This window comes from Balaenoptera ricei, chromosome 1 (genome assembly GCF_028023285.1).
Source record: "Balaenoptera ricei isolate mBalRic1 chromosome 1, mBalRic1.hap2, whole genome shotgun sequence".
In the NCBI taxonomy this organism is placed as follows: Eukaryota; Metazoa; Chordata; class Mammalia; order Artiodactyla; family Balaenopteridae; genus Balaenoptera; species Balaenoptera ricei.
The window spans coordinates 143,420,380-143,445,706 of NC_082639.1; the positions used below are offsets into that span (position 1 = coordinate 143,420,380).

The 25,327-nt window shown below is 50.5% G+C and overlaps 1 protein-coding gene and 1 long non-coding RNA gene across 6 annotated transcripts in view; one reads left to right on the forward strand and one right to left on the reverse strand.

The window, feature by feature from the left end:
- Positions 1–8,686: 8,686 nt before the first annotated feature.
- On the reverse strand, positions 8,687–19,969 carry LOC132374050 (uncharacterized). The gene is made up of 2 exons (XR_009505576.1): positions 19,377–19,969; positions 8,687–8,969 (listed from the first exon to the last, which is right to left on the reverse strand). It is a non-coding gene; the product is annotated as an uncharacterized LOC132374050 (long non-coding RNA).
- Positions 16,295–25,327, forward strand: part of KIAA1614 (KIAA1614 ortholog) — a 37,995-nt gene continuing 28,962 nt past the window's right edge. For 2 of the 5 annotated variants that reach the window (XM_059937499.1, XM_059937478.1), the window contains exons 1-3: positions 16,699–17,314; positions 19,021–19,967; positions 20,645–20,708. In XM_059937499.1, the coding sequence (XP_059793482.1) occupies positions 17,268–17,314; positions 19,021–19,967; positions 20,645–20,708 (1,058 nt within the window). In that variant the 5' untranslated portion in view covers positions 16,699–17,267. The other 3 variants (XM_059937493.1, XM_059937471.1, XM_059937487.1) reach the window with 3 other exon arrangements.

Sequence of the window (25,327 nt, forward strand, 5' to 3'; positions counted from 1 at the left end):
AGACAGTGATGAAAGAAATCAGAGATGACACAAACAGATGGAGAGATATACCATGTTCTTGGATTGGAAGAATCAATATTGTGAAAATGGCTATACTACCCAAAGCAATCTACAGATTCAATGCAATCCCTATCAAATCACCAATGGCATTTTTTACAGAACTAGAACAAAAAATCTTAAAATTTGTATGGAGACACAAAAGACCCTGAATAGCCAAAGCAATCTTGAGGGGAAAAAAACGGAGCTGGAGGTATCAGGCTCCCTGACTTCAGACTATACTACAAAGCTACAGTGATCAAGACAATGTGGTACTGGCACAAAAACAGAAATATTTATCCATGGAACAGGATAGAAAGCCCAGAGATAAACCCACACACCTATAGTCAACTAATCTATAACAAAGGAGGCAAGGATATACAATGGAGAAAAGACAGTCTCTTCAATAAGTGGTGCTGGGAAAACTGGGCAGCTACATGTAAAAGAATGACATTAGAACACTCCCTAACACCATACACAAAAATAAACTCAAAATGGATTAAAGACCTAAATGCAAGACCAGACACTATAAAACTCTTAGAAGAAAACATAGGAAGAACACTCTTTGACATAAATCATGGCAAAATCTTTTTTGACCCACCTCCTAGAGTAATGGAAATAAAAACAAAAATAAACAAGTGGGACCTAATGAAACTTCAAAGCTTTTTGCACAGCAAAGGAAATTATAAACAAGACGAAAAGACAACCCTCAGAATGGTAGAAAATATTTGCAAACAAATCAATGGACAAAGGATTTATCTCCAAAATATATAAACAGCTCATGCAGCTCAATATTAAAAAAACAAACAACCCAATCAAAAAATGGGCAGAAGACCTAAATAGACGTTTCTCCAAAGAAGACATACAGATGGCCAAGAAACACGTGAAAAGCTGCTCAACATCACTAATTATTAGAGAAATGCAAATCAAAACTACAATGAGGTATCACCTCACACCAGTTAGAATGGGCATCATCAGAAAATCTACAAACAACAAATGCTGGAGAGGGTGTGGAGAAAAGGGAACCCTCTTGCACTGTTGGTGGGAATGTAAATTGATACAGCCACTACGGAGAACAGTATGGAGGTTCCTTGAAAAACTAAAAATAGAATTACCATATGACCCAGCAATCCCACTACTGGCCATATACCCAGAGAAAATCATAATTCAAAAAGGCACATGCACCCCAATGTTCATTGCAGCACTATTTACAGTAACCAGGTGATGGAAGCACCCTAAATGCCCATCGACAGACGAATGGATAAAGAAGATGTGGTACATATATACAATGGAATATTACTCAGCCATAAAAGGGACCGAAATTGGGTCATTTGTAGAGACCCGGATGGATCTAGAGACTGTTATACAGAGTGAAGTAAGTCAGAAAGAGAAAAACAAATATCGTATATTAACGCATATATGTGGAATCTAGAAAAATGGTACAGATGAACAGGTTTGCAAGGCAGAAATAGAGACACAGATGTAGAGAACAAACGTATGGACACCAAGGGGGAAAGCGGCAGTGGGGGTGGGGGGGTGTGATGAATTGGGCAATTGGGATTGACGTATATACACTGATGTGTATAAAATTGATGACTAATAAGAATCTGCTGTATAAAAAAAAATTAAATTAAAAAAAAAAACACCAAAAACTGAAAGGTAACTTCTACAGCCTATTAGTAGATAAGCTAGTGAGTACGTTTAGGAGGTAACTGGCTTTTTTTTAATCGATTGCTACAGAGGCTGTGCCTCTTAGGAATGCTTGCTTACTGGCAAACTGGTCAGTGTTCTCACTTTGATCCTGTGCTGAGAAGTTGTGTGAAAACTTGATACCGATGCTCTCTCACTGATAATTAGCAGATGCTTCTTCATCCTCTGAACTTTCTATTCCACCCCACAGAGAACAGAGCAGGTCCCTCAAGGGCAGAGTAGTCACTGCTGACCCTCATTGCCCACCACAGGAAAGGCCCATCTCACATCAGTGTACATCGAGTAGTGTTAGCACCATTTATAGAGGAGAAAGTGTTCAGTGACTGGCTGTGGACACTGCAGTAATTACTGAACCTGGGATTAGGTCTCCGATCTGACTGGCTCGATAACCCACATTCTCTCTGTTTCTCAGAGGAAAAGAAAGAAGAAGGAAAAAAACTTTCCTGCTTGGCAGGAGCTAGGAAGTGGCTTGTGAATTACTGCTTCTTTGCAAAGCTCTGCCTGATCAGATAACAACATAACCATTTTAAAGAAGATCAGAGAACACTCTCCTCCCTCCCACAAAGCACACACACACAACTATAGGTTCTTCAACAAGCTGGGTTCCCCTGGTTGTTGCTGAGAATTTGTCCTCTGCCCCTCCAGGGACGACAACTCTTGGGACTGTTTTTTAACTGAATAGTAACAACAAATGAGCTCCCTAATCGACTGCTTTTCACAGGAGTCCTCTCCCTTGAGCCAGCCACCTTCCTTCCCTCCCTTCCCTGCCTTCCAATTTTTAAAAGTTTTATCCATGGTGAATTGGGATGGTACACTGCGGAAGGCATGAACTTGCAATGTATGAGGCACTGGAGATGTAGAGAGAGTAGCTATAGCACAATGAGATTGGATGGCTATTGCTAAGTGCCATTGATGTCTACAGAAGGATCATGAACAGCTGAGGACAAGTACCAGGCAATTGAAAGCCAGATGTGGAACCAGAGGGCCTCTTTGTTTGCATACAAAGAAGCTCTCATCTCCTACAGTAAGAGGGAAGAGGAAGGTCCAAGCCCAGGACTTAATAGAGTAGCAGACCTTCAAAGACAGTTAAACACCCAACAAAGGCAGGTCTGTTATGCTAGGTCAGGGCCCCTATTGGGAAAACCTGACACATCAGATGCAACGTCTGGTTATTTTGACTCCTCAAACCCCTGAGAACAGTCTGAGCCTATAGACATACCTCCCCATAATCCTCACTAGCCCTCCCCATCCCCATTCCATGATTCCATAGGAGCTGGAGGAGATCCTGAGGGTGCTGGAAGAAAGGGACCAAATGTAAGATTGAATAGAGAAGAATTTTTGACTTGGAAGTGCTCCCCAGGATACAGAATTTAATTCACTAGCAAGAATTCCAGGAGTCACTACAAACTTGCTACTAGCATGGCTCCTAGAAACATGGAAAAAGTGATAGTCTATGTTGAGCATAGTAAAAATTCCAGAATTGCTACAGTGGACAGTGAAGGCAGTGGCTACAAGGCTCAGGGAAGTGGGCATGCTGGATACACAGTGTCTGGAAGCCCAAGAGGACATACCATGGACAAAGGTCATGAAGAATGTACTGGTCCGAGCTACACCAGCCTCACTAAAAGTTCAAGGTGACTCTCTGCTATGAAGACACCATTACAGAGCTGTGTAAACTGATAGCAATAGGGATGATAGGACTCTGAAACAACAGAGGCCAGGTGGCAGCACAAAACCATCCAAAGTCGGTCATGATTACTGTAATGACTGGCAAGATCAGACAGAGTGGCAGCCAAGAAGGTCAGAACCACGGAAAGTTATAAGAATGGTTACTAGAATAGTGTCCCTAGAGAAGAAATAGATGGGCAGTTACCCAAATTGTACTACTCAGCTTACTAGTGGAAGAAATGAAAGATGGACGACTGGGAAGCTGAGGGCAGTTGCCTGATAAAAAGGCACATCGCTTGCCCAATTTCTGAACCTGAGCCAGTTTTCAAACCCAGAACTATTGACGGAAGTGGCTGGGTCCACAGGAGGAAAAACACTGCAATATCATGGCACATATACACAGCACTGATTCCCCTAGGTCTTCCCCACAGGCACCTATGGCTATTTACTCAGGTAACTGTGCACTAGGGAAAAGGGAATAATATCCAGACATTCTGAAGACTGTTGGACATAGGACCTGAGTTATCACTGATGCGCAAAGACCTGATTCATCATGGCCCCCCCGTTAGCGTGGGTCCTATGGGTGGGGGCCAGATAGTAACTGTAGTCCTGACCGATGTCCAGCTTACAGAGATCCACAGCATCCCTGGGCCCACCCAGTGGTCCATTACCCAGTCCTCAAATATATAATTGGGGTGACCTATTTAGCAGCTGGGCCAACACCCACATTGCATGGTTGGTCTGCAGAATAAGAGCTATCATATGGGGAAAGGCCAAATGAAGTCTCAAATTAACCCTCTCCCCAGGCATAAATAAATAGATAAATGTAAAGTCATATTGTGGGAGACAGGGGAATGGAGATTATTGCCACATTCTATCCCTCTACTCTTCCTCTCCATCCTTGTTTGTTTGACCAAGCTGGTCCCTGAAGAAACTGGATGAATTAGGAAGGGTCATTGTAGACCATCACCAGCTCAATCAAATATAACGACAGATACAGGCACAGTGCCAGATGTGGTATCTTCATTACATCAACTCAATACCACCTCAAGTATATGGTATATAGCTAGTGACTTGGTGAAGGCATTCTTTTCTCTTCCAATAAAAACAGAGGATCAAAACAATTCACATTTCTGAGAAAATGACAGTATACATTAACAGTTTTGTTCCAAGGCCATATGAAGTCCAAAGAGATCCAGATGTGCTGGACAACCACAGTACATCACATTGATCCACTGCATCGACTACATTATATTGATTGGGTCAGATGAGCAAGAGGTGGCTAGCACACTGGAGACCTTTGTAAGACGTGTGTTCCAGAGGGTTGGAGCTAAACCCTGAGAAGGTTCAGGAGCCTGCCACATCTGTAACATTTTTAGGAGTCCAGTCATCAGGTCCAGTAACCAGGACCTCTTCTCCAAAGTAAAAGACAAATTATTGCATCTTGTACCTCCTACCATGAAGAAGGAAACATTCCAGGTAAACCTCTTCAAGTTCTTGAGTCAGCATATTCTACACCCAGAGATACTGCTCTGACTCATGTACCAGGTGATGTGAAAGGCTGCGAACTTTGAATGAGTCCCGGAGCAGCAAAGCGCTCTGCAGCCAGCCCAGGATGCCATGCAAGCAATCCTGCTGCTTGAGCCTTATGACCTGATAGACCCTATGGTGTTGTTGGAGATATCAGTGGTGAGGAAAGATACCATGTGGAGTTTGTGGCAAACTCCAATGCGAGCCCCAGGCTCTGGAGTAAGACCATACCTTCTGCAGTGAGGAATTATATGCCTTTGAAAAATAAGTTCTAACCTGCTAGTGGGCCCTGATAGAGAAAGAATGGCTAACCATGGGTCACCAACCAACCTTGTGGCTAGAACTGCCCATCGAATGCTGGGTCCTATCAGACCCAATGAGTCAGATTGGGTGGAAGTGGTACCTCCAGGACTGAGCATAAGGAGGGTCAGAGGGCACAAGCAGGCTGCATGAACAGGTAACGCAGAGCCCCCGTCACCTACCATGATTGCCTGAGAGCTCCTCCCTCAGGGCACACCTATGGCTGTATGGGACACCCTGTAAGACCAACTGAAAGAGGAGAAAAAAGCCTGAGCTCGTTTCATGGATGGGTCAGCTCCATATGTGGGTGCAAGCTGCAACTGGACACTAGGTGCACTGCAGCCTCACGCAGGGGTAGCCTTGAAAGACAGTAATGAAGGAAAATCCTCCCAACTGTCAGAGCTTTGAGCAGTGTACTGGTCATCCACTTGGTGTAGAAAGGAGAAGTGACCCAAGGTTAGACTATATCATGGCAAGTAGCCTGGCTAGCTGATTAGGAAAAACAGGAAGATCAGGGATAACGGGTCTGGGGTAGAGGTATGTGGATGGACTTATGGAAATGGGGGTGAAGTGGGAAAATCTTTGAATCACATGTTAACATCCTCAGAGAGCATCCACCATTGATGAAGAACTAAACAACCAAGCAGGCAGATGACTCAGCCCACTGACCTCAGCCAGCCTCTGTCATCAGCCGCTCCCGTGTTGGCATGACGGAAACATGAACAAAGTGGGTACGGGGGCAAAGATGGAGGCTATTCATGGGCCACAAATGTAGACTATCACTTACCAAAGATAATTTGGCTTCTGCTGCCACCAAAGTCATCCTGCCTGCAACAGAGACCAAAACGGAGTCCCCATTATGGCACCATATTAGTTACGCTTCCTCAAGAGACAAAACCAGCCAGTTGGTAACAAGTTGACTACATTAGGCCCTTTTCATCCTGGAAGGTCCAGAAGTTTGTTCTTTACCCTCAGAGGAATAGATACATATTCAGGTTATGGGTTTGCCTTTTCCTGACCACAGAGGGTCTCAATTAGCACGATCATCTGAAACCTTTCAGAGTACTTTATCCACTGGTATGGGATTCTATATAATATCACCTCAGACCAGAGGGCTAACTATAGCATGGGGGGTGTGAGAGTCAGCTCATGACCATGGAATTCACCACCTAGAAGCTGCCAGCCTGAAAGAGCTGTGGAATGGTATACCGAAAGCATAGCTAAAGTGCCATAGCAGAGGTAGTACTCTGTGAGTATGGGTGTCACCCTCCAGGACTCCATACATGCATTGAATCAAAACCCTGTATATGGTACTGGGCCCCCAAAGGGAAGGACACAGAGTCTGAGTACCAAGGTGTGGAAGCAGGAATAGCTCCACTTAGCATCAAGCTCATTAATCCACTTTCTGCTTTGTGTCCCCTGACTCTGAGCTCTGCAGGACTGGAAGTCCTGGTCCCACTGAATTATGAGCTAGGGCACTTCGGGCTTCCTCTGTCCAGGCACCAGCAGGCCAAAAGAGGAGTCACGGTTTGGTAGAGTAATTGATCCCGATCATCAGGAAGAGGAAGGGCTGCTATTATTAGCAGTGGGGACGGGGAGGAGTATCTTTGGCGCCCAGGTGTAGAAAACAGATGTTTCAAAGAACACGGTATATCATTTATAGCCTACCCTTCAGGATTATCGGATTCTAGTCTTATTCCTCAACTCAAGCTGTTTTGCAACTCTTTGTTAAGTTGTAGGAAATGTAAATTCTGTCTTGTCTGGTAGTGATTTGAATGGACTTTCTTCCCCCTGTAGAGAAAAACTTTGTCTCTACCTGCAATTCATCCCAACTTCCATTTATGCCATAAATGTCTGTGCTTTTTGGCTTCCCTGAACTTTTGTAATATACACATATCTCATTCATCTTTGTATCTGTTGAAGAGTCATACTTTTGTCTTTTTTCTGGAAAGAAAATTATTTTTTAACACAGGTGACCTGGACACCCTTGATACTCCCAATTCTGCCTGTAAACGGAGAGATACAGAAACCTCAGCCCGAGGACACAGTGACCAGGGCCCAGGCCCCTTGGGGGTAAGATCTGGGTCATATCATCAGACTAGCCTCTGAAGCTGGGAGAGCTGATAACTGACGAGGAAAGGCATCTAGAGTGAAGGAGCATCGACTGTGGCCCAGAGACCCACTGCATCAGTGGGGGGCTGGCTTGTCCTACTAACCTCCCTCGGGAAGAAAAGCTCACCACAATCCTGGAAGAACTGCTATCTGGACATGTGTGGAAAAGTGAGCTGAATGACACAAAGGTGGACTAAGGTGGACACAGAAGCGCCCCGCCCAGATCTCTGTCCAAGGAAGGACTTGCTTCACAGGTGTCGGGGCGCAGGTACGGGGGCTGCTGGGAGCAGTGTCTCTGGTTGACAGCTCCTCCAGGGTCTGCCTCAGTGGCAGACAGCTACCTCGCTCCAAACCATGCCCTTTCTGGGGCAATCAATGTCCAGTGACTAGACGAATCCACGTGGAGTGACTGTTCTTTATGCCGGGCATATAAATGCTCAGCCATCTTGTCCCAGCACATTACAACTCTGAGGGGCAATATTCACCCCAGAGCCTCATGCTGGATTGGCCAAGGGTTTGTCGGCCCCTCAATGTGGTTCAACTTCTTCCTCCACCCATCCTGCTTCTCCCTTTAATTTCTACAGGTGTAGCTCTCTAACAAATATGGTATACCCCATGCTTCCTCTCAGCACCTTCTACTGGAGAACCTACCCTGGGGCACTAGTCCCCTTGCTTCTAATCTATCTTCCCTCTGCAATCCGGAACTTTGTTTTGTTTTTGTAAACACACGTCCAGCCATGTCATTTCATCAGTGACTCAAAATCATCAGTGACTTCTCAGACCATGGTATTTGTTCCCTTAGACATGCCAGGAGGTATGAGAAGCCAAAAATTTTACTCTTCTGAAATTTTAAATGCTACCTACAGTCTGTCCTATATATTGTAGGACACGAGGCTCTTAAGAATCCGACCTCCGTCTGCTAGTCCCCCTTCATTTCTACCCATCCTTGGAATGGAAGCTTCAGGAAGGCCTGTCTCCCTGCTTCCATGCGTGAGGCTGATTCTCCAGAGCATTTCCCCTCCTGCCCTTCACCTGCCCAGGAAAAGCCAGCAAGCACTTTCACTTTCCTTCAGAAAAACTAACATGCCCCTGTTCTTACATTCCACTGGTGCCCCCTTTAGAACACTCCTTATCTCTATCAAGTCTGGTCATTTGTCAGTCTCTACCCACCACCCCAGATTTTCCCCCCATTCTAGACTGTTCTTGAGGGCAAGGGTGCTATCTAATTTTCTCTCCTCAGTGCCCAACCATAATGCCTGGTTTACGTTAAGAAGTATCAGCGTAATTGAAAACATGAGTTGAATAAATCTGGCCAAAGATAATTCGTGTATATGAATGTTAATAGCAGCTTTATTCACAATGCAAAAAAACTGGAAACAACCAAATGTCCATCAACAGGTGAATGGATAAACAAATTGGGTAAATTGTCTTGGTCTGCTAGGGCTACCATAACAAAATACCACACACTGGGTAGCTTAAATAACAGAAATATATTTCTCATTGTCCTGAAGTGGTAGTAGAGATCAAGGTGTTAGCGGATTTGGTTTCTCTGGAAGCCTAACTGCTTGGCTTGCAGACGGCTGCCTTCTCGCTGTCCTCACATGGCCCCTTCTCTGTGGACACATCAAAAGGTAATTTTAAAAGAGGATATAGTCATGCCTTTCATAGAATTATAGATTTTATTTGTCATTAATTAATAAGAGAACCCATACAGTGTTACAACCTGTTCAGAAGAGAATCTGAAACGCAGGCAAATATATAGACATCTGGAATGGTGAGAAAAATTTACAAATAAATGCAAAATCAGCAAAACTGGTCAATATCCATGGGTCAATTCCACCAACTATAATTGGCATTCGTATGGACGAAAATAATTTGCATTACTGTTAGTTTTCCTACAATTTATAGAATTGTAAAATAACTCAGATAACCTGAAAGGATGCAGTAGACAGTACATCCAATAATGTTTTTTGGACCATTTCAAAGTTTTTTGCATTTTCCCCTATACTTTAACTCCTCCAGCCCAAATTATGCAGTTATTTATCAGGTCATTTGACATGATTAAACACACACACACACACACACACCCCAAAATGTTTTGTTCTCAACACCCTGGAGAAAAATCCTTTTCAGCTTTCACCAGTTAGCTAAAGCCAGAAACCTGGCTCAGGTCCTGGGGCAGATGGAATCCACCTCAGTTCTCCTCTTATTTCCTCTAAATCTTCACAGAAATGGCCCAAACTCAGTATGAGATATTATTAGCAGTATCAACATTAGCAAGAGAAAGATTGTTTTTGTCTTAGATGCTCCATACTGAAGAAGTTTTAAAAGCTAAGCACCTTTTTGGTGACTTAGAGGGATGTACCAACCATGATTTTCACCGCTGCTCTCCTGGGGGCAGAAACAAGTCCCCAGGGCCCAGCTCCTAAGACTGCTGCAGAAATGGAGCCGGACGTTGCTGGGGAGACGTTGGTGAAGAGGCCCAAGAGAGAGAAAGGGGAGGAGGAGAGTAGAGAGGTGATTCTGGGTGAACAGCATCTTGGGGGGAAAAGAAAACAGCCATGGACCATGCCAGAGAAACTTTCCAAATGTGGCTGCTTATGAAGGGGTTATGTGGGGCTCAATGGGGCAGGACTTTGCACGTACAAAATCAGAGCTTTCAAGGGATGGCAAACCCTCAGACACTGGCACTCCCAGAAGCCTTTCTAAGAAGTTATAGAGAATCCACTTTAGCCTGACCCCTGAGCCCACTGGCCACAGGGGGACTCTTCTCTCCTCAGCTCAGTAATGGTAGCACCTCACACCCTTCCCCAGCAAGCTCTGAAAAGGGCCACCGTGTCACAGCCCTCTACACACTAAACATACCTCTGCAGGCAACCCCAGATTCTCCTTGGGGCGGTATCTTCTCTTTGAACACCCTAACCTCCTCCAGACCCCATCCACCCCTTCACTCTCCACCATAGCTCTTAAAACTGGTTTTGGACCCAACCTCTTCTTACCTTTTTGTTACCAGCTGATCCTTTTATTACTTCTATGGCCCTTAAGTCTGTACAGATTTTGTCCAACAAGCCAACCATATTTATTGCATAATAATCCTTGTCCCCATGACAACCCACGTTGTCATACTGAGTTGATACAATACCAGTCAAAAGCAAAGACACTTCTCATGGTAAATGTATAATTTCCTTTAGACTTCTTTAAATATGGGATATAGCTTACGCTCCCCTCCCCATCAGGTGTCTAGGGACCCCAGGTTGGGAAACCCTGCTCTGAGGATTAATGTTGAGTGAGTGCAACCAAGTCTCCCTTGCTCTCCCTTTTCTCAGATGGGCAAAGTGAGGCTGTTAGTATTAAGGTGAATTGACTTAGTCAAATTGACAAAGAATCAGAATGGAAACTGAGGGTTTTTTTTTTTTTAAAGTCTCACCTTTTTTGGTCTCTAACTCCTCTTAGCATTAGATTTCCTTAAAAAATAAAATAAAATTTAGCTGGGATGGGCTGCCACTTGCCCCCAAGGGAGCCTTTTCTGCTTGCAGCCTGGCCCTCTCTATGGGATCCTAGAATTTCTTGCACAGCAGCTGCCTGCTCCTCCCCTCTGGGTCAAGAGACCTAGACCACCCCGACAAGAAGGAACCTGAGAGATTGTCTGGTCCAGGTTGTCCCAAAGTGTGTTCCTTAAGATGTTAATTGCTATTTGGGGGGAAACAGTTTCTGTGGTCAATTACTTTTGAGAAAGGCAAAGTTAAGCAAAGGTAAACTGGTTTAGTTTTGTTTTGTTTTCACTTCAGGACTTGGCCGAGCCTTTGAAATGCCTTTGGGCCTAATGACCTGCCAGGAGGATGAGATGGCATGTATTATCACCCAAATTTATCAGACTTGAAATCTCTTTTTCACAGGAGACCTACTCATACCCCACAGGGCCCTGGGGTTCTGAGAAGCTTAGTTTGGGACCTGTTAGTCCAGCCCAGCATTTCCAGATGAAGAAACTGAACTCCTCGGAGTGACCAGTCCTTGGACCCACAGGTAGATGTGGTCCCGCCAGAGCTGAACCCAGGTTGCCAGAGTCTAATCCTGAACTTTTCAAATTGGGGTCTTTTCCTCTATACCTCACCCACCACATATTCAACCCAGGAAAAAAACTTTCCAATGGCCCCCGGAAGTGGAGGGAATTTGCTCAGAGAGAGGCTGCTTCTGAGGCTCGTTTGTGTCCGGAGCAAAACCTGCCAGGCTCGTGGGGGCAGGAGGGAATGGCGAGGCAAGAACCCCTGCAGGACGAGGTGCTGCACAGCCTGGGGCTAGAAAGGGCTCCCCGAGGTTTTCATAGACTCTCATATGTCTTAATCCAGTTATTCAATAGTACTGAGCACTTTCTGTCTTTTCTCAAGATCAAAAACTGTCACAAACATGACTCCAGCTCTCAGTCAACCTCCGACACCTTTCTCCCTGCATCTGCTCTCATTTTGTTAATGAGAAAATTGACTTGGCCAAGATGACCGTGGTTACTGACAGACAGGTGAGAGCTAGGTGTCCTCTCCTTATATTGATGACGGCCTCCCACAGGCCAGGCATGGGAGAGTGGGAGGGAGAGTGTTAAAATATTTGCCTAAGCCCAGTCATTTCCTTGTGATTAGGATTATGAAGTGAAAAGCTACAGTTCGGGCTCACACGGGAACGGATGTCCAGCAGAGTCAGGGTGGGTACAGGGTGAGTGGCCCTCAAGGGCAGCGAAGTCTGGAGTCCGTCTCTCCAGGGAAGGTCCTGTCCCATCCCAGCAGCTCCCTGCCTGCCCGCTTGGGGGAGCAGTGCAGGCTGACCCTGACCAGGTAGGAACCACGCCTTTGTCCTTCTTGGGTCTTAGTCAATTCAGGCACGCGTGGCAAAGGACAGCATGGCATACGTGTATTCACACTTGTGTGTTGGTGTGTGCAGAGCGGCTGCTCTCTGGAGGTGCCCAGTTGTCATGTCGCCTGTTATGTACCTGGTGTCTTCTCTCAACATATGTTTGCGTGCTTCTCTCTTGTTATTTTCTCCTCTCCCCTTCCCCATCTATTTCTTCTTCTGAGAGCTATTTTATCTCCAAGTTTCCAGGCTCATTCAGAATTGAAGTGTAAGGTCCACACCACTGTCTGTGATCAATGGCCATTTTGGGGAAAGAGAGGAGGGGCAGGTGCAAGGAGGCCTGAGCATCAGGCGTAAATGGCAGTCACCAGGAAGCCCAGATGCCGGTCCTCGCCCTGCCGGTGACCGACATTCTCACAGGCCCTGGGGCAGGACGGGCCATACTGAGGGAATGAACCAAATCCTCTGAAATGACCTTGATCCTCTTAGCAGCAGTGGCCCCCTCTTCTACTCTTAGGCATCCTTACCTGATAGGGACTTTTTCTTTCATTTAACCATGTGGCATCTAGTCAATAGCTTTTATGTGCCGGGCATGTGTTGGGGCCAGGGACGCGCATGTGGATCAGGAAGCACTCTGTGACGTGTCAGATGTTGACAACTCAGTGTGATAAGTGCTTTGGCAGAAGCAGGCCCAGGATGCTCTAACCCAGGTTGGGAGGACTGCAGAGGATGTTGGGAAGGTGTCCCTGAAGAGGCGACATTTGAGCTGAGTGTGGAAGGTCTAGGAGGAGACATCCAAGTTGGGATGGGATGTATATGTGTGTGGAGTGAAGCAGTGTGTTTCAGGCTGAAGGAAAGGTGGGCAAAGGCGAGGACATGTGAACCATTGTGGCCAGTCTGGGGAACTAGAAACAATTCAACATGGTGGGTGTGCAGGACAGGCTGTCGGGGTAGTGAGAGCGAGGCTGGAGGGACCCCTGTGCCACAAGAAGGAGTTTGACTTTTAACCTGAGAACCTGGGCTTCTTGAAACTGGGCCTCAAAATCACCTGGGAAGCTTATTAGGAAACAGATTGCTGGCTTAACTCCAGCTGAGGAATCAGAATCTTCAAGGGTGAGACCTGAGCAACAGCTTTTCGAGCAGAGTCCCAGGAGAGTCTACACAGGCACCGGTCAGATTAAACCTTGGGAAATAGTGGGAGGGTTCCAAGCAGGGGAGAGGCAGGCACATGGGAGACCAGTCCCGACACTCTCTTGAGCCTCTGCTGGAAGGAAATGATGAGGGTCTGAGGGGAGGCCCTGGGCGGTGAACAGCGTCCCCAGGAGTTGCTGCCAGGATCAGTTGCCTGAGTGCTCCTCCGACCACGTGCCCCATGACCAGGACGGGAGTGACCAGGAAATTCTGCTTTCCAGCTGGACGAGCTCCTTCAGGCAGTACAGTGGAGGGATGGCAGAGGCGTCCCTCCCACCCATTCCCACCCCACCTGCTCTAACGCAGTGACCTCGAAGGACTATTTCACCCTTTCCCTCCATCCTAAGTGAAACCCTATTTCCACATCCCACAAGGCTCCTTATTCAAGCTGAGTGCTCAGAGCACACTGGGGGAGGGTGGGGAGGAGGAGTGAGGCTTGTGTTTTCAGCCAGGCTAAGGGGAAGGAGGCTTCCTGGCATGGTGGGTTTCCCTAGGTGATTCCAATGCAGCAAGGGGACTTACGTGATGGCTATTTACTATATATTCGTGTTCCTCCTAGATTTCTCTCCAAAGGTTGGTAATGAAAGTGTCTGATACACAAGGAAATAAGGCAGTTCCCCAGCCCAGAAACGCGCCATACTCAAGGCTAAGGCCTGATGCAGACCACCCTCTAGGGCCTCCCACCTCAAAGGACGGGGTCCAAACTCCTCACCCCGGGCCTAGAGGCCCTCAACCAGGGGCCAGCGCAAGCCCTGCGCTGCAGCCTCACCCCGGCCCCCAGGCTTTCCCAGATTAACTTTTACACTTAACGCTTAAACCAGGGAGTTTCACACCTCAGTGCCTGTGTTTATGCTAATCCCCCCCTCTGACGGGCCTCTCCCACCCCTCCCCCTCCGTCTGGCTAATTCCTGCTCATGCTGCAAGACCCAGCTCTCCGTGATACACCCCTCCCACCCAACACGCATCTCAATCTTGCTGTTCCTGTGAACGACCCACACCTCTACGCTATGCTAACCTTGATGGGACCACTTACATGGCAAGTTTAAGCACCTGCCCCTCCCCCACTCCACCTTGACCGGAAATTCCTCAAGGGCAGGGTCTGTGGTACTACATTTTGTCTCCCCAGTGCCTGGCACATAGTAGGAGCTCAAGAGATATTTGCTGAACCAAATAGAATCCAGATGAATGAGAAGTGCCCCCAGACATGTGAATGCCATGATAATTTAAGAGCATTCTAAGGATTTGCTTATTGGTGTTTTTAGGACAGGTGCCTCTGTATAGCTATGACACTCCATCCCCCTGTTAAGTGCAAAATAACAAACTTAATGAGTAAATTGAAGGTGATTATTTGCATCTTAAAAGGTTGAGGGCAGGTCTCCTTTAAATATTAAGCCCTTGCTAGAACTTTCAGAAACTTGCCTTACAGATCATTAACGTCTGGGGGAGGGGTGGGAGCAGGAGTCATGGAGCTGGAACCTCTAAGGGGCTGAGCTCCAAAGTTGTGCCTCTGAAAGGAGGAAGCAAGGCAGAAGGTCTTGGACCCAGACAGAACTGGGCTCAGATTCTGGCTATACTAGCTGTGTGGCCTTGGGCAAGTCCCTTAACCTCTCTGTACCCCGATTTCCGTATTCCTAAAGTGGGGATACCCCATACCTACTTTGCAGGGTTGTTGTAAAGATCTAAAAGGTCCTACGTAGAATGCCTTCCCTCATAGGAGGTCCCCAATAATAGTAATAGTGTCGTTGTTGGTAGGGTTGACATGGCACATGGAGGGGAAGAAGGAGTCTTTTGAGGTTTACAGGATTTTACCTGGGATGGCAGAATAGGAAGGCAGAAAGGATCCAGAAATGTAAGGGCCAGACCATCATGGCAACATAATTTGACTATCACAGCACTTTGCAATTATTTTTACTTCTTTAAACTGAATCTTTCCATGTTGAACACGCAGAATGCTGGCAACAGCACTGTACTGTGTGGTTAATGTGAGGGTCTTGGACTTATTAGCTCTGTGACCTTGGGCAGATCACCTAACTCAGTTTCCTCATCTGTAGAAAGGAGACAGTAAACAGTACCCATCTCTTAAGGCAAGAGACAAGGAATGTAAGGCACTTAACCCAATGCCAGGTGCACAGGGCACCCTCCATAAATGGTACCAGTTACTGTATTATGAAGTGATTAGTACTAACAAGCACAGAATGGTAAGTGCCCTGTTGGAGGAACCGCTTGCTCTGGGAATATGGAGGGGAGTAGGGGTTAACTGCAAGAGCACTACCCACGACTCTGGAGACCACATGTCCCAGAGCTGTGTGACCTTGGGCCTGTTCTGTAACACAGAGGCTTTGCCCTAGATAATCTCCCAGGTTCCTAAATTAGCCCAAGGTTAGTCCACCCACAGCTCCCCAAACAGCTGCTCTCAGACCTGGATGATTTTGCCCTGCCCAGATGCCCCCTTCCCCCTCTTCTGCAGGGTAACTCCTACTCACTCAAGGGCAGGCCTCCTTACCATCCTTCCCTGCCACCCTTCCTGGCTCTGTGCAGCAGTTAGCTCACTGCGTGGTCCTTACTGTTGCTAGGTCTGTCATCTAGATGGTGACTGTAGTGCCTCAGTGCAAATAGAGAGCAACCGCGCTTGAGAGTGAAGCTTGTTGGCAGAAGGAAACAATCAGCACTTTTCCCTTGTAGAGATTTCCGGAACCTCCTGGGTCCTAATTCTCTTACTGTTTCCCGTTTGTTGTGGAAAAATAGGTTTGGAAATAGTTGGGGATCTGTCCCCTCCCTCTGGGCGGAAAGAGGAAGCAAGCCCCGTTGGTTGGGGCCACAGCTGCTGGTAAAGTCCTTTGCAGCTACTTCATCCCAGGTCTGGAAAAAGTGACAAGGTGTCTTCAGGAGTGCCCAGAACCCTCGAGAATCGGTCCCCATTCAAGGCGACTGCCAACGCAGGCACCTGGCTCTCCCCTTAGCAGGACAGGATGAGGGAACTCGCGTCCACTACGGGTCCCCTCGCGCCGCTGGAAAGAGGAAACAAATGACCTTGACCTCCAAGGAGACGGCCCCTCGGAGAGGGCGACTCCTCCGGAAAAGTTGTCTAAACAAAGGGCATTCCTCAGCTTCCACCCAGACAGCCCACAGCCGAGCCTCCTCCCCACGCCCCGGGTGTAGGGTTACACTCCTTCCCGCGAAGCTCTGGGAGAAAGTGGTGTTTCCGCAGCTTTGGCTCGCGTGGAGCCGCGTCCCACGGTCGCGCTCTCCCAGAAGCCTCGGCTGCAGGCGCTCGCCGGGCGGACTGGGCGAGCTGGGCCGCGAGAGGTTAGGTCCGGCGGCCCGGAAGGCAGCCCCCGCCCCGTCCGAGTCCCCAAACTCGCGGGCGTGCTCGCCGCTTAGACGTCTGGAGGGCATCGCTCGCCGCCGCCGGGAGGGGCAGCTCCGCAGGGCGCGGGCGGCCGGGACCGGGGCCGCGGCGAGCGCGGAGGGCGGCGGGGCGGGGTGGGGGCGAGGGCCGCTCCTCTAGCCCCTTCCGCCGCCCCTCCTTTCTGCTCTCCCGCTCCCTCTTCCCGTCCCGGCCGGGAAGGCGCCGGGCTTGGCCTCTCTCCCCTTCGTGGCCGAACCATGAGCTAGCAGCCCATGCCGCTTCCTCCCCGCCCGACCCCGCGTCCCCTCCCCGGACCCGGAGGGAGGCCGCGGCCCGCGGGTCGGCTGCTCGGGCCCGACCCCACTCGGAGCCCCGGGGCGGCCCGCAGAGCCGGGAGCCGAGCCGGGAGCGCCCCGAGGGCCGAGGCCTGCTGGCCGCACTCTCGGAGCCCCGGCCGAGCCCGCGCGCCCCCGGTCCCCGAAGCGGGCCCAGGAGGGAGAGGGGGGGAGAGGAGGCCCTGGCTTCTCCGGGGATGGAAGGGATGGAGGCGGCGGCCCGACCTGCTGGCGGCAGCCTTCAGTGAGTACGGAGGAGGCGAGGCGACGGGCGGGCCGGGGGTGGCGGGACCGCCAGCGGGGAGCGGGAAGGGAGGGTCGCAGGGGAGGCCCGTCCGTCACGTCCGTCTTCATTTCAGCGTCTGCGGCTTAGAGAAGTACAGCACCTGGGCCGTAGACTTCGGCGGTGCCGAGCCGCACAAGTCGATACCCACTGTTCCCCAGGGGAAGGTCGCATCCTTCCAGGTCTCCGGAGATGGATGATCTCTGGAATGCTGTTCGAGTTTACCCGAAAGAAAGTTCTTGTAATGTGACTGAAATTGCTCCCATTACCTTCACATCCCCTGCTTTCTGGATTGAACCTTAGAAGAGAGGAACGGGTGGCTGGGCTGCCAAGACAAAGCTGGTAACTTCTAGATTAACTGGTGTAGTAAATGATCTCTTCCTCCCAAAGATAGGCCTTAAACTTCACAGGCTTAAAACTGAGGTAACATACACACTGTGTGTGTATTTTGCTTGGTGAAATATGTGTATTCCTGAAACGTAAAAATTGAATTGTAGTAAGTTACTATAGAGGGACTTGGCATTTAAGAGAATTCGTGGTGAATCGTTGGTCAATATATGAGGTGAATAACTCCTTGTTTGTAATTTGTGTCAATATGGACGCATGTATTCATGTAAATACATGCAGTTTACTTCAAGTGGGACATATCTAGATGTATGATGGAGAAGGAGCATGTTCTCAGAGAGCAGGATAAATATTAAGACATTGTGGCATGTATGTGTGCACAGAACAACTTGGTGAGTAAAATCTCGCGCTCACTTTTGTTCCCTCTGAAGACATTGACATCAACCGTGCCACCAAGGGGCTGTGTAATTTGGGCAAGTCACTTAACCTGTCTAGACCAGTATTCTCATAGGAGTAGGGGGGTCGGTACAGGGTCACTGAGTGCTTTGGAAGAGCCCTGGCCTTGGGAGGAGAAGCTTTGCATTCCCAACTGGGCCTCCCTTAGTTCCCATGTCACCTAATCTCTCTGTGCCTCAGTTTCTCTGTCTGTAAAAATGAGGATAATAATCCTGTCCTGGCAGAACTGCGTGAGGATTATTTGCGAGAGCGTGTTTGAAAGTGCTTGCAGGCCTGCCTGGCACAGAGCAGATGCTGATAGGCACTGGTGCCTGATCCTGGCCGCCCTGTGGGCACAGCCCCATGCTGTGCTCCTGTGGTTTGAGCACAGGGGGCCCCTTCCGCCAGAGGGTCAGATCCTGGGTGGTATCTTCCTGAGGTCCATCCTCTGCATTGGCTCCCCTTGGAAAGGGAAGAGCTTGTTGGCCCTTAGCAGATGTTGCCACCCTCCTCTGAGGCCTGACACCTATCAGGAAAGTAAGAGGCCAGGGACTGGGAAATCTGGCCCCCATTTTCACTCTGGCCCACATTGGGCAGAAGATTGGTTGTTGTTTGACTCCCCACTGTGCCCCAGGTGTAAAATGGGGGTAGAAAAACGAGAACACTACTTAGACTTGGAAGAAAAAGCTCAGTAATAACTTATGTGTACCATCCAATGATTTGTACTCTTCGAGGTGCTTTCACATTGTCTAGGGGGCATCCCCTGCTCTGACCCCAAGTTATTTTTCTCTGGACAGGGCTCTATCCAGGGCACTTTGGGGACCCAGGAGGTTGTTGGAGCTAGCCAGGTGCTGGGTCTAAGGAGCTCTGTCTGTTTTCTCCTCCAGAGGACCCAAAATAGGGAGCAGAACAGCCAGCTCCATGGAGGTGACCTCAGCTGTGGAGGGAAGTGGCCCTGAGCCACAGCCGGAGAATGGACACCTCCCAAGACACTGGCCCTGTCCTCGAGAAGACAGAACACCCAGCCTGATGGCCCCCCAGCCTCCTGGGGCACAGGGGATACAGCTCCAAGGCCCCTCCGTGCTGGAGTCCAAGGTGAGGGCCTTGAAGGAGAAGATGACAGCAGGCAAACAGGGGGCAAGCCCCTGCCTCACTTCTCACGAGCGGCCATCCCTCAAGAAACCCAAATGCCGACGAGTCAAGGTGGGTGGAACCAGGACTCCATCAGAGGGGTCTTCCCTACCTGATGCCGTGGTGGTCCATCACGCTCAGAACCCAAACGACGGGCTGCTGGACAGCAGCATCACTGAGGAGGAGTCCGCCAGGAACGGGGCCCCCGGGCCTCCCAGGTCGCCTGCCTCTGGGCTCCAGAGCTGGAACAGGAGGAGCCCGTGGCCTCCAGAAGCGGTACGGACACTGCCTGACCACGACAGGGCTCTGCCGCCAGGGCCCAGCTCTTTGCAAGAGAGCCCCATGCACAGAGTCACTCCAAGCCAGCCTGAAGGCTCTGGTCCTTGTAACAAAACCGCCCACAGGACAAGCCTGAGGAAAGGAAGGTCATACCCCCTGCAGGATGGTCTCGTCACACAGGAAGACCTGGACAGCTTGTCTCTGACGTCTGAGGAGGACTTCGTCCCCAGGCCAGCCCTGCTGGGGGAGCTCTGGAGAGCTGGAGACCTGGGGGCCCTGGGCACCGGGGGCAGCACCTTGTCCCTGTCTGACCGCGTGGAGAGGAACCGCCTTCTGCTGCAGGAGATGCTAAGTGTTGGGGGGCAAGGCCCCTCGAAGGTGGGAAGCCCAGCCTGGACTTCATCCCGGGACAGAGCTGTGCCAGGTAAGGCCCACTCTGTGGGTGTGGTGGTGGAGGCACAGGAGGGAGTCCAGGAGAAGGAAAGGGGGAAGGGGGTTACCGCGGAAGGGTGGGGCGAGAAAGGGGGAGAGCACGGCCGGCTGTCGCCAAATTCATCAGGATATCCGCTTAGTCTTGGCTTTGACAGAGATTCTTTACCACCTCACAGCCAGCCCCATCTGCTAAAGTCCCCCCAGATCCCCCAGACCGATGGGAGGCCATCCTCTATCCTTGGGGTGGAGGCTACCACAGTTTCTTCCCTACGGCTTGTAGCGCTCTCTAGAGTAGCTTTTTGCACCTCCCTCAGATGACACATCCTCCCCCCACAGTGGACCTCCCTGTCCTCTTGGTAGGAGCCCTTCTCCACAAACAGGGTTAGCGTCCTGTCAGTCTGAGCTCAGCGCTCAGCCCTCAGAGGCAGCTTTTTCCCTTCCTCCTTCCCTCACCCAGCACCTGGGGGGACCCCAGTGCGCCCCTCAGCTCATGCATGACCGTGCCCACCAGCAGTCACCACGACAGGCTATGCCTCCGCCTCGGGGGTCCGAGTAATCTGGGGAGCAAATGGCTTCTGGAGGAAACTTTCTCCTCCCTGCTCCTCAAGTGGCAGCTGAGAGCCCAGTTTCCGGCTCTGCCCTGACCTCTGCTTCTGTTCTGGGTCCTAGAGCGCCCGGCAGGGGACGTGGACTGGGACTCGGGCATCTCCCTGCAGGACGCCGACCAGAGCAGGTAAGAGCCCAGAGCGCACGTTTCCTGTCTCTCCCTCCCTCTGGCAGTTGTCCCTGTACCTTCATTTACGCAGCATCAGGAGAGCAGGAGACCTCGAGAGAGCGAGAGGGCAGGCAGACCCTGCAGCACAGATGGCCATGGCTCCTCCCGGAGACCTCTTAGAAGGCACCAGTCACCCCCGTGGCCCAGGCTGTGCCCCTGCTACTTGCGCAAAACCATGGGGCACGGAGCACAGTGAAGAGAACTTGGCAAACGACCTGCTCTGCGACTTGGGACTCATTTCCCTGCCCCAGCCTCTGTCTCTTTATCTTTAAAGTGGGCCAGATAATACTTGTGTGATGTATTGATACTTCTCAGGACTGTTGTGAGGCTGAACACAAGACAATGGATGCGAAAATCCTTAGGGAAAATATCCGAATGCAAGGCTTTTACTCCACCAGTTCCTTTCCCAATCAAGGGGTGTGTTGGGTTGTGTAAAGGCCTTCCCTGCCCCCAGCCTCCCTGACTTTGCTCTAGCCCCTCCACCAATGTCTCTGGGAAGCTGGGCCTGGGATGGGGCAGTGTCCCGACCAGGCAGGTGAGAAGACTACCCTCCGGGCGGGGTGAGGAGCCATCTGTGGGCCTGAGCTGGTGGCCGCCCAGGCCTCGGGGGGCCTCCTCCGAAGTCTTTGCTGCGCACCTGGCACGTGAAGCTGAGGGAGGTCCCGGAGCTGGGAGTGGCCCCATTTCCTCAGCCGTGCAGTGACGTCCCCCTCCTGAGGGTCTCGTGGTTTCTGCTGAGGGCAGAGGTCAGCAGTGTCACTTCTCCATTATCAGGCCCCTCCCTGCCTGATAAATTCCACTTATTGACCTCCGTCCCCTTCAGAACACGTGGACAGGGCCCCCCCAGTCCTGCTTTCACAAAGCGAGGGCTGCCCAGGTTCAGGGGGTTCAGCCTCTGCCTGGCCACTGGCCTTCTCAGTGGCGTCGGCTGAGGGCCTGGTGGAGGGGGGGCTCCTGGCTCCTTCCGCCCTCGTTATTTATAATTTGGAGTCGTGGCTGCCCCCCTCCCGCCAGGGGTCTCTGCCTGCCTCCACGGCCGCCGCGTTCAGCCTCTGCTCATATCCCCTCCTAGCCCGGCCGCGATATGGAGGGGTGTGACTGTGGTCCTCAGCGCACCCTGGCCCCCGCCCTGTCCCCTCGTCCTTCCCTGGGGAGCCGTAAAGGAGGCAGCCTGGGCCCACAGACCTTGTGCCCAGAGGAGGTGGGGCCTCTTCTTCTGCAGCTGCTCCTCCCCCGCCACTCCCACCCTTTCTTACCTGGGGAGGGGAAGGAAGTCTCAGCTGCAAGATGGCCACGGGGGATTTGTCCAGAGGTCACTATTGAAAGGAGAAGCCAAAGCTCCTGATTCGCATGTTGGATAATAAATAATAAAAACACGCATCTTAAAGGAAAAGAACCTCAACCATGGGGTTGGGAGGGACTTTCCCCCAGTCCTGCGAGGAGATGGCGTTTGTGTAGAATCCTTAGGGTAGGGATTTCTGGACTATTGTTTCACCTTCCAGACCATCTGCAGCAGGTTAGGGTTTGGATAAGGTATGTGGGTGTCGGCGTAGGATGTGTAGGTGTGTGCATATGTGTATTGTATGATGATCTCACATGTCTATGTATGAAGGGAGAGAATGTGTGTGTGGAATGAGGTTGGTGCCCAGCATATATCCGGGCATAGAGTTCGCATGGGAAAAACTGTCTTCTGGCTTGTTTGGAAGGTCATTCATTCACAGTGCCCCATGGACCTTTATTGGTGATCTATACTCAGGCCCCTGCTGAGTAGATACCCAGGCTGAAGGGCCAGAGAGCATTCCTCTAGAGCCAAATGAGGAGCCCTGTCCCAGGAGGGCTCTACACATGGCTGACCTTTGTCCCATCTCCCCTAGTTCAAGGATGGCAGAAAGGTCAGCCATGTGTAGAACCCTCCTGGGACAGGGCTCCTCATTTGGCTCTATTCCTGAGTCTCCTGGTCAGATACTAAAGTGGTCCCTAAGACACTGCAGGCTCCATCTCTCCCCTAAGCAGGATGGATTTATTGACGCTCCTTCTGTATAGCTGAACTTCCCGAGAGACCTTTGAAATAAGGCACACTTCCCTCAGCTCTTTACCCCTGGCCACACGGGACCAGGGTCCTGGGGCTTTGTGTACTGAGGGGCTGAGGACACTGGGCAGTGTAGACTCTGAGACTGTGGTCACCATCATGATGGCCGTCCTGAAGGGGCCAGGACATCAGTCAGGACGTGCTCGGGCAGTGAGCCCCTCAGATCTTCTCAGTGTTTGAGGCATAAAAGGTCCGGTTTCACACTCAGTCAAATTTAGCATCAGTGTAGTTCAGTGTTGCAACCAAATAACCCCCGTGACCAAGTTAACCCAACACGTATTTAATTACGTCCTCAATTGTTACTGCTCTGCATGGTGATAAGACAAGAAGCCCTGAAATGATGGTGAGAGCAGAGACCAAGACAGTAGTCACTGTCTGACTGGGGGGCTGGCCCAGCTCATTGCAGTGGTCACAGGGAGAGTCGACCGTGGAGGCGAGACCCCCGCGATGCTGAGAGAACACCAGAAATGCCCCAGGACCAAATGGTTGTCCCCTCTACTGAGGGGCAAGAGGAGACAACGTCCTAGAGGACCGGAACAACCTGGTGGTCCTTCCCTCCAGAGGACCGTGCTGACACTCAATTCCCAGACCTTGTGCTGTACCACATCCTCACTTTATCCTGATAACGAACCCTATCGATTGTTCCTGTTTCACTGACAGAGACCCCTCTGCGGGGAGGCTAAGTGACTTGCCCAGTCATACAGCTGTTAAGTATTGCAGTCAGGGTTCGCAGTCAAAGCTGCTCGGTGCCAAGGGCTGTGCTCTAACCGTGAAGCAGTACTGGCACAAGCTGTCCCCACAGACCACGCCTTGGGTTAGGGATCCGGGGATCCTCGGCCTCCCCCAGCCTGGTATTCTCAAGTATAGACAAAGAAGGGTAGATGGCAGGCTCCATGGGATAAGCTTGTTTCTCTCCTAAGTCACTGTTGACATGATTCAGGAAATGGGCTTTTGACTGGGGGTGGGGAGAGGATGAGGTGAGACGTAAGCACTTCAAAGGTGGCCAGCGAGGTCAGTGCTGTCAGTGACCTTGCTCATGGCCGTGTCGGGGCACTGGACTTATTAGAGATGGGGGATGGGGGGGAAGTGAAGGATCCTCTGCTCAGGGCCGGCTCTGCCCTCATCCGTTCTTAGCAGCCCATGGTGTCCCGTCCCTGCTCTCTGTAAAATGGCCAGGATCCACTCGGCCTCTCCCCTGTCTAGAGGCTCTGAGAAGGCATATCAGGATTACAGATTGCCCCGCTTGTGCAAAAAGTACGTGAAACCAGAGGAGCCGCAGCAGTCAGTGCAATGCTCACCCCAGGCCCCGCACCGAAAGGGAGTCAGCTTTTTACAAAAAGGCACTCAGCCTTGGGCTGCTGCACGCACCCTGAGGCCCAGGGCCTTCCTTGGCAGTCTCATTGGAGAGGCAGTGCTATGTGACCCAGGCGCACTCTGCTTCAAATCAGGGCCTTCCATGTGTGTGATCTTGGGGGGCCCAGATCCTGAAGTGTGTCTGCAGGGGCTTTAACTACTGCTCCGCTGTGGGATAAATGGAGAGGGTCTCTGGGGTTGTTTCATTTGTGCTGTAATGATGAAGGAAGCTCAGAGGATTTCCTAGGTTGTTGACTTCCCCCCATCCCCATGGTGGAATCGTGCCCATTTCTATCATCAGATACAGAAACTGAGCCTCGTAATGGGGAGCCCAGTCTCTGTGTACACACCTCGCCACAAGAAAAGAAGGAACAGGGTGCCAGCCGGCAGCAACTCAGACTTTGGTGGGTCCCAATTTTCAGGCCCCTGTTGAGATGGCTAGTGGTCAAAACTCCCTGCTCCAAAGCTGTTTGTAGACTCCAGTTTAAAGAAGGGGCAGACAGGGAACCCTCAAGAATTTCAGAGGCCTGGCCTGTGGCTCAAGTGGTCAGGCCCACAGCTGTGAGAAAATCTTGGGCTTTTAAAACTTAATTTATTACCTAGCATTTTGGAAGACTCTCCTGTGGCCCTACTACTGTGTGTAATTTCAGAAGGAATTCCCATTTTGCCCTCACTGCCCACTCTGCTTACACCAACTTTGGCCATAGCTGTTGCTGGTGGATCTCCTTCTGGAGCTCCTTAGGGCCAAAGACCATGCTGTTCTTATCTCTGGGACCCGGCACCTGCCAAGTATCAGCACGGAACAGGCACTCAGAAAATGTTCGGCAGAAGCATGCATTCATGGGTGTAAGTGAGGGCTCACCAAGGGCTGGACGCCCCTGTGGGCTTGATAGGATCTGGATGGAACCAGGAGAGGACATTCCAGATGGGTAAGGCTTGCAGAAATGCATGGGAGAGGTGTGAGGTGGGTCACGTGGAAGATGCTATCAGGACACAGGGTGGGAATGTGGGCTGAGGCCACTTATGGAGAGCCTTGGAATTTAGGTTTTAGGTAAGGCAGTAGGAAATGGAGGGACATTCGCTGTCTCCCTTTTGCCACATCCACTCCCTCCCTGGTAGGATGACCCCGTCTTCT